This window comes from Nerophis lumbriciformis, linkage group LG20, assembly GCF_033978685.3.
Source record: "Nerophis lumbriciformis linkage group LG20, RoL_Nlum_v2.1, whole genome shotgun sequence".
NCBI classification, from domain to species: Eukaryota; Metazoa; Chordata; class Actinopteri; order Syngnathiformes; family Syngnathidae; genus Nerophis; species Nerophis lumbriciformis.
In genome coordinates, this window is record NC_084567.2 from 14,522,501 (window position 1) to 14,532,500 (window position 10,000).

Here is a 10,000-nt window from a genome sequence, read left to right on the forward strand (position 1 = left end):
TATATATATTTTATAAAAATTAAAAACATTTCATAAATAAAAAATAAAAATAAAATAAAATTATATATATATAATTTCATTTATATATATATATATATATATATATATATATATACTCTAACAATACGATCCCTCCTGCTCCATCTTCTTATGCTCTGGCAGACCAGGTGTGTTACAGTGTGTGGACTTCTGTGTCAAGGATGTTGATGCTTTTGAAAAATATAACAATGAAAACTTGAAAAAAGCTATTTTAGTATGATAGCTTTAAATATCCGAAGCCCAACTGTAATGCTAAGAGTTAGCACGCTAGCCAGATAACATACCAAATAATACAACTCCCAGGTGTATAACTGCAAATTCATCTAAAAAAAGATAGCATAAAAAAAGATAGCATAAAAACAGTGTCAACAGTTGGCGATACATGACTGGAGTGAATATTTGCACAAAATAGCTAAAACGCTAGCATGCTATCAATTAGCATGCGTCAAGTACCAAGATAAATGACTCTGAGGTTTATACCTGCAAAATTAGCTTAAAACAAACTAGCCTGTTAATGTCAGCATGCTCACAGTTTATGTAATGTAAACAACATATTGGAGTCTGAGGTGATGCCTGTGCATTTTTGCTAAAAACAAACAAACAAGCATGCTAAAAAATGTGCATGCGTCCAGTACCAAAATATGACTGTAGAGGATATTTGCACAAAATAGTTTAAAAAGCTAGCATGCTAACAATTAGCATTCGTCAAGTGCGAAAATATATGACTCTGAGGTATATACCTGCAAAATTAGCTTAAAACAAGCTAGCCTGTTAATGTTAGCAGGCTTACATGTCATGTGATGTAAACGAAATAAAGTCGGAGGTGATACCTGGGCATTTTTGCTAAAAAAAAACAAAAAAAAAACTTAGCATGCTAACAATTAGCATGTGTCAAGTACCAAAATATGACTGAAGAGGATATTAGCACAAAATAGTTTAAAAAAAAAAGCTAGCATGCTAACAATTAGCATGCGTCCAGTGCCAAAATATATGACTCTGAGGTTTATACCTGCAAAATTAGCCTAAAACAAGCTAGCCTGTTAATGTTAGCATGCTTACATGTTTATGTAATGTAAACAAAATATTGTAGGTGATACCTGTGCATTTTTGCTGAAAAAAACAAGCTGAATGCTGTGAACTGTTTGTTTTTTCCGTAGTTCCTGTTTTCCTGGTATCCTGTTTCCAAGTTCCTGGTTTGTGTTTTCTTTAATTTACCCATCATCACCAGAATCCTGTCAAGCCTCTCCGCCATCGAAATCTCTGCCGGGTTCGTGTTAGGCTGGAGTATTCTGTCACGGAGTGTTGGTGATGAACCCCAAGATGCAAAGAAGGCAGGCTTTGTGCAGGAAAACATGATTTAATGTCGAAAATAAAGAAAACACAAACCAGGAACTTGAAGACAGGAAACAGGATACCAGGAAAACAGGAACTATGGAAAAAACAAACAGTCCACAGCATACAGCTACACTGACATCAACAATACTCCAGCACAGACTGGATGGCAAGGCAGGTTTAAATAGCAGCTGGCTGTTTGACACCAGGTGTGGCCAGGTGCCAATCAGCCGCAGCTGAGGGAAAACAGCACTCAGGGAGAAAAGCAGGAAACAACCAAAATAAGAGCGCTGACAGGAAACAAAGACAAACACAGAGGAAAAACCAAAACATAACCAAACTGTCAGGGACAGGCCTGACAAGTGCCAAAATATGACTGTAGAGGATATTAGCACAAAATAGTTTAAAAAGCTAGCATGCTAACAATTAGCATGCGTCAAGTGCCAAAATATATGACTCTGAGGTTTATACCTGCAAAATTAGCCTAAAACAAGCTAGCCTGTTAATGTTAGCATGTTTACTTGTCATGCAATGTAAACAAAATAGAGTCGGAGGTGATGCCTGGGCATTTTTGCTAAAAAACAAAACAAAAAACTTAGCATGCTAACAACTAGCATGCGTCAAGTACCAAAATATGACTGAAGAGGATATTAGCACAAAATAGTTAAAAAGGCTAGCATGCTAACAATTAGCATGCCCCAAGTGCCAAAATATATGACTCTGAGGTTTATACCTGCAAAATTAGCCTAAAACAAGCTAGCCTGTTAATGTTAGCATGCTTACATGAGAGTCGGCGGTGATACCTGTGCATTTTTGCTAAAAAATCAAATATTTAAAAAAAAAAGCTAGCATGCTAACTATTACCATGCGTCAGGTACCAAAAATATCACTGTAGTGGATTTCTGCAAAAACAGCTAAAAAAGCTAGCATGCTAGCGTTAGCACGTGGACATGCTAATGTGTTTGTGCGCTCAGTTCTTCCTGATGCTCTTCTTCCTGCTGCTGGTGGAGCTGACGGCGGCGTGCTTGCTCCTCATGTACGAGCACAAGGTAAGCCACGCCCCCCACGCGCTTCCACCCCAGCGACGGCATAAGTCAAGCTAAGTGTCTCCTCCTTCTGCAGATCGCCGACTGGGTCCAACGGGACCTGAACCAAGGTCTGCAGGACGCCAAGAGCGAACACCCCGGCGAGTCCCGCAGTGAGTGGGACCTGGTCCAGATGACGGTGAGACCTCAAGTAGTCCGAGGAGTTCTTCTCGTCATCTCAGCCTCGTCAAATCTTCTCCTCCCAGTTCGATTGTTGCGGCGTTCACAACGTGTCGGACTGGGGAGACGACGTTCCCGCTTCCTGCTGCAAGGCCGACTGTGAGCCCCCACGCACGCCACAGTACAGATCCACGGTAACGCTACTTGTTAGCATGTTAGTCAAGTCATATCACTTTGGGGTCAACGTTTGCAGAATTAGCAATTAGTTGACATGTTTGATTGACATCATGTTTGATTGACATCATGTTTCACATTGTATGTTTGATTGACATGTTTGTTTGACATCATGTTTGGTTAACATCATGTTTGATTGATATGTTTGATTGACATGTTTGTCATGTTTGATTGATATGTGTGATTGACATCATGTTTGATTGACATGTTTGATTGACATCATGTTTGATTAACATCATGTTTTGAATGATATGTTTGATTGACATCATGTTTGATTGACATGTTTGATTGACATCATGTTTGGTTAACATCATGTTTGATTGATATGTTTGATTGACATGTTTGTCATGTTTGATTGACAAGTTTGATTGACATCAGGTTTGATTGACATCATGTTTGATTGACATGTTTGATTGACATCATGTTTGGTTAACATCATGTTTCATTGATATATTTGATTGACATCATGTTTAAATTATATGTTTGATTGACATCATGTTTGATTGACATGTTTGGTTAACATCATGTTTGATTGATATGTTTGATTGACATGTTTGACATGTTTGATTGACATGTTTTGTTAACATCATGTTTGATTGACAATGTTTGAATGACATTATGTTTGATTGACATGTTTGGTTGACATCATGTTTGGTTAACATCATGTTTGATTGATATGTTTGATTGACATGTTTGACATGTTTGATTGACATATTTGGTTAACATCATGTTTGATTGACAATGTTTGATTGACATTATGTTTGATTGACATGTTTGGTTGACATCTTGTTTGATTGACATGTTTGATTGACATCATGTTTGGTTAACATCATGTTTGATTGATATGTTTGATTGACATGTTTGTCATGTTTGATTGACATCATGTTTGGTTAACATCGTGTTTGATTGACATAATGTTTGATTAACATCATTTTTAAATTATATGTTTGATTGACATAATGTTTGATTGACATCATGTTTGATTGATATGTTTGGTTAACATCATGTTTGGTTGACATGTTTGATTGACATAATGTTTGATTGATATGTTTGGTTAACATCATGTTTGATTGATATGTTTGATTGACATCATGTTTGATTTACATCATGTTTGGTTAACATCATGTTTAAATTATATGTTTGATTGACCTAATTTTTGATTGACATCATGTTTGATTGACATGTTTGATTGACATATTTGGTTAACATCATGTTGGATTGATATGTTTGACATGTTTGATTGACATCATGTTTGGTTGACATGTTTGATTGACATGTTTGGTTAACATCATGTTTGATTGACATGTTTGATTGACATGTTTGGTTGACATCATGTTTGATTGACATCATGTTTGAGTGACATCATGTTTAAATTATATGTTTGATTGACCTAACATCATGTTGGATTGATATGTTTGACATGTTTGATTGGCATGTTTGGTTAACATCATGTTTGATTGACATATTTGGTTGACATGTTTGGTTGGCATCATGTTTGATTGACATGTTTGGTTAACATCATGTTTGATTGGCATGTTTAATTGGCATGTTTGATTGACATCATGTTTGATTGACATCATGTTTGGTTGACATGTTTGAATGACATGTTTGATTGACATGTTTGGTTGACATCATGTTTGATTGACAACATGTTTGGCTTACATGTTTGATTGGCATGTTTGGTTGACATAACGTTTGATTGACATCATGTTTGGTTGACATGTTTGAATGACATGTTTGATTGACATGTTTGGTTGACATCATGTTTGATTGACATCATGTTTGGTTTACATGTTTGATTGACATGTTTGGTTAACATCATGTTTGATTGACATGTTTGGTTGACATCATGTTTGATAGACATCGTGTTTGATTAACATGTTTGATTGACATCATGTTTGATTGACATCATGTTTGGTTAACATGTTTGATTGACATGTTTGGTTGACATGTTTGATTGACATGTTTGGTTAACATCATGTTTGATTGACATGTTTGGTTAACATCATGTTTGATTGACATGTTTGATTGACATGTTTGGTTAAAATCATGTTTGATTGACATGTTTGGTTAACATCATGTTTGATTGACATGTTTGGTTGACATGTTTGATTGACATGTTTGGTTAAAATCATGTTTGATTGACATGTTTGGTTAACATCATGTTTGATTGACATTATGTTTGATTGACATGTTTGGTTGACATGTTTGATCGACATGTTTGATTGACATCATGTTTGACATGTTTGGTTGACATCATGTTTGATTGACATGTTTGGTTAACATCATGTTTGATTGACATGTTTGATTGACATGTTTGGTTAACATCATGTTTGATTGACATTATGTTTGATTGACATGTTTGGTTGACATGTTTGATCGACATGTTTGATTGACATCATGTTTGACATGTTTGGTTGACATCATGTTGGATTGACATGTTTGATTGACATCATGTTTGATTGACATCATGTTTGATTGACGTGTTTGGATGACATCATGTTTGATTGACATGTTTGGATGACATGTTTGATTGACATGCTTGTTTGACGTGTTTGGATGACATCATGTTTGATTGACATGTTTTATTGACATCATGTTTGATTGACATCATGTTTGATTGACATGTTTGATTGACTTCATGTTTGGTTGACATGTTTGGTTGACATCATGTTTGATTGACATCATATTTGATTGACATCATGTTTAATTGACATCATGTTTGATTGACATGTTTGACATCATGTTTAATTGACATATTTGATTGACATGTTTGGTTGACATCATGTTTGATTGACATCATGTTTGATTGACATCATGTTTGTTCGACATGTTTGATTGACATGTTTGATTGACATGTTTGATTGACATGTTTGGCTGACATGTTTGATTGACATGTTTGATTGACATGTTTGATTGACATGTTTGGATGACATCATGTTTGATTGACATATTTGATCGATATGTTTGGATGACAGCATGTTTGATTGACATGTTTAATTGACATCATGTTCTGTTGACATTGTTTGTTTGACATGTATGATTGACAGCATGTTTGATTGACTTTTTTGATTGAATTCATGTTTGATTGACATCATGTCTGATTGACGTGTTTGGATGACATCATGTTTGATTGACATGTTTGGATGACATGTTTGATTGACATGCTTGTTTGACGTGTTTGAATGACATCATGTTTGATTGACATGTTTGATTGACATCATGTTTGATTGACATCACGATTGATTGACATCATTTTTGATTGACATGTTTGACATCATGTTTGATTGACATGTTTGATTGACATCATATTTGATTGACATGTTTGGTTGACATCATGTTTGATTGACATCATGTTTGTTTGACATGTTTGATTGACATGTTTGATTGACAAGTTTGGCTGACATGATTGATTGACATGTTTGGTTGACATCATGTTTGATTGACATCATGTTTGTTTGACATGTTTGATTGACAAGTTTGGCTGACATGTTTGATTGACATGTTTGATTGACATGTTTGGATGACATCATGTTTGATTGACATATTTGATCGACATGTTTGGATGACAGCATGTTTGATTGACAGCATGTTTGATTGACATGTTTAATTGACATCATGTTCTGTTGAGATTATGTTTGTTTGACATGTATGATTGACAGCATGTTTGATTGACATCATGTTTGGTTGCAGGGCTGCTTGGACGTGATGAAAATATGGTTTGAAGAGAACTTCCTGATCACTGGCATCGCTGTCATCGTCTTCTGCATCATCGAGGCAAATAACACATCATCTTTCATATTTATATTCATATTACATTATTTATATTCATACTACATGTATTTATATTCATACTACATGGTTTATATTCATACTACATGTATTTATATTCATATTACATGTATTTATATTCATATTACATTATTTATATTCATATTACATGTATTTATATTCATACTACATGTATTTATATTCATATTACATTATTTATATTCATATTACATGTATCTATATTCATACTACATGTATTTATATTCATATTACATTATTTATATTCATACTACATGTATTTATATTCATACTACATGGTTTATATTCATACTACATGTATTTATATTCATATTACATGTATTTATATTCATATTACATTATTTATATTCATATTACATGTATTTATATTCATACTACATGTATTTATATTCATATTACATTATTTATATTCATATTACATGTACCGGTATCTATATTCATACTACATGTATTTATATTCATATTACATTATTTATATTCATACTACATGTATTTATATTCATATTACATGTATTTATATTCATATTACATATATTTTCTACATTAAACAAGTATTTGTATTCATACATTTGTATATTTATGAGGAGTTTTATCATAAACTTCTGACCACAACGGTTTTCTTTTTCATCTCTGTTGTTTGTCAAACTGGACTATTGTTCCAAGAGGAACAGGAAGTAGTTCGAACTACTTCCCGTGTCTCTTTGAACTACTACCTCCCGTTCCTCTTAAAACTACTTCCCAGTCCTCCTCTTTGAATTACTTCCTGTTCCTCTTAAAACTACTTCCCGTTCCTCCTCCTAAAACTACTCCCCGTTCCTCCTAAAACTAATTCCCGTTCCTCCTAAAACTACTTCCCGTTCCTCCTTGAACTACTTCCCGTTCCTCCTTGAACTACTTCCCGTTCCTCTTAAAACTACTTCCCGTTCCTCCTCTTAAAACTACTTCCCGTTCCTCTTAAAACTACTTCCCGTTCCTCCTCCTAAAACTACTACTTCCCGTTCCTCCTCCTAAAACTACTCCCCGTTCCTCCTAAAACTAATTCCCGTTCCTCCTAGAACTACTTCCCGTTCCTCCTTGAACTACTTCCCGTTCCTCCTTGAACTACTTCCCGTTCCTCTTAAAACTACTTCCCGTTCCTCCTCTTAAAACTACTTCCCGTTCCTCCTAAAACTAATTCCCGTTCCTCCTAAAACTACTTCCCGTTCCTCCTTGAACTACTTCCCGTTCCTCCTTGAACTACTTCCCGTTCCTCTTAAAACTACTTCCCGTTCCTCCTCTTAAAACTACTTCCCGTTCCTCTTAAAACTACTTCCCGTTCCTCCTCTTAAAACTACTTCCCATTCCTCTTTGAACTACTTCACGTTCCTCTTCAAACTTATCTCTTCCTCTTCCTATTATTTCAAGCTAAGTAGCCAAGATGGCGACCGCTGAGTCACCATGTTTAAGGACTGATTGATGACTCTCAAGACTGACAAGTCCAGTAGAACTGGAAGCCTTGAATGTTGAGGCGGTTCCTGACTAATGCTAAACTTTGTTTTTGTTGCCAGGTGTTGGGGATGTGCTTCGCCATGACACTTTTCTGCCACATCAGCAGAATCGGACTGGGCTACAAGTTGTAGAGCCTCGTGTTTATTCTTCTGACTCTTTATGTCTTAACTTTGTTTCTCATTAACCCGCTTTTATTATCTTGACATGTTTGTGAAGTTGCACTTTTAATGACAAGTTTCCCACATTTATTTAAATTGATCGTTAGAATGTATTCCTTCATTCCCGCAACGTAATTGTCCTCCATTTACTGTTGTTCTGTCACTTAAATTACAACTACATTTTTAACATTTGACCTTTTATTAATATAGTTAGTAAACAGAAACGCATTTATGTTTAAAAAAAAGTCATTTGAAATGTAAAGTTGTTGAGTTTTAATCGCCACTTAACGTGCACACGGACAAGTACGGCATTTTATTAATATTTTGTTTAGCGTTGTGCGACCGGATGTGACGCATTGGTCTGTTATTGTGGAGGCCGGAAGTGTGCGACTGGTTCGAGAAGAGCCATCAGGTTTTTGACGAAGTGTTGACAATAAAAAAATACTATCTGGGCTGTAGCGTCTGTACTACATTGTTACTTAAATAAATAAAAAACCTCAATAGTGGTTTTCTGTAATGTTCCTAAAAAACAATAGTCGCCATATTGGCTACGTCTTCTGGCACTGGACCTGATCGGTCTACGCATGCGCGATGACGTCACTTTCTTCCGAGCGAGATATTACCACGAAGCGTCTGTGACATTACGTACTGATATTTGAAGATAAAAAAGTACTATCTGGGCTGTAGCTTCTTTACTAAATTGTTGTTGAATTTTTTTTTAAAAACCTTAATAGTCGCTTCCTGTAATGTTCCTAAAAAAACAATAGTCGACATACTGGCTACGTCTTCTGGCACTGGACCTGATCGGTCTACGCATGCGCGATGACGTCACTTCCTTCCGAGGAAGATATTACGCCTAAGCTTCTGTGACGTCACGTAGTGAAATTATTGAATGTGTTTTGTATAAAAAATAATAGCTTACAGAGTTTTAAACGAGAACCAGAAAATAAAAGCAAACAAGGGGCAGATTTAAAAAAAATGGGGAGTATTATCGACACAATTTTAACTCACTGTCGTTGCAATGAACGACACACGGTTGCGCCAATGAGTCATTTTTTATTTTTTTTTAACTGAGGCACTAAACCAAAATATATGAACGAATAAGACTTTTAAACGGCCATGATTGGGAAATAGTGTGTTTGAGTGACGAAAAGGTCGATTTTTACATAACTGCAGTCGACAGGAAATGACGTGCTCCGTGCGCATGCGCGGGTAGTGACGGACATGTCATTTTTACTTTATTGAAAAATTTACATAATGTTAAGTGTACTTACAGAACTAAGTATGGGACAAAGTATACTTATTAAAGTGACGTAAGTAAACGTGCCTAAGATGAAATTTGCAATCAACAACCAAAGAAAAAAAACATCTCAAAATGATCTTTTTATTTCAAGAATAAACCCTGCAATGTCTTAGGACAAAGAAAACTTTAGAAAAAAAACAACTAAGATTTGCAATACACTTTAAAACATTTTTGTTCTTTTTGAAACGGTCACACAAAAATAGAAACATACATTTTTTGATCATAAAAAAATGTAACTGTACACAGCAGAATATTTATTGCAACCCTGGCACCGCTGAAAGGTGGAATTATTGCAGTTCACCTACAGATATGGAAAAACCAAAAACCAAAACAAAAAGGAACAATTTCTGGAAAACCTAATGATCATTTGTTGTTGTTGTTGTTGTTGTTGTTGTTGCTGAAATGTTTGATAATTAAAAAAAAATGTCAGC

General features: G+C 35.1%; 1 protein-coding gene across 1 annotated transcript in view; it reads left to right on the forward strand.

The window, feature by feature from the left end:
- Window positions 1-8,718, forward strand: part of LOC133619466 (leukocyte surface antigen CD53) — a 14,561-nt gene extending 5,843 nt beyond the window's left edge. Inside the window, exons 4-8 of the mRNA XM_061980503.1 lie at window positions 2,346-2,420; window positions 2,494-2,595; window positions 2,663-2,770; window positions 6,504-6,587; window positions 8,168-8,718. Of these exons, the coding sequence (XP_061836487.1) occupies window positions 2,346-2,420; window positions 2,494-2,595; window positions 2,663-2,770; window positions 6,504-6,587; window positions 8,168-8,239 (441 nt within the window). The 3' untranslated portion in view covers window positions 8,240-8,718. The remainder of the gene's footprint in view (window positions 1-2,345; window positions 2,421-2,493; window positions 2,596-2,662; window positions 2,771-6,503; window positions 6,588-8,167) is intronic.
- The last annotated feature ends 1,282 nt before the right edge of the window (window positions 8,719-10,000 follow it).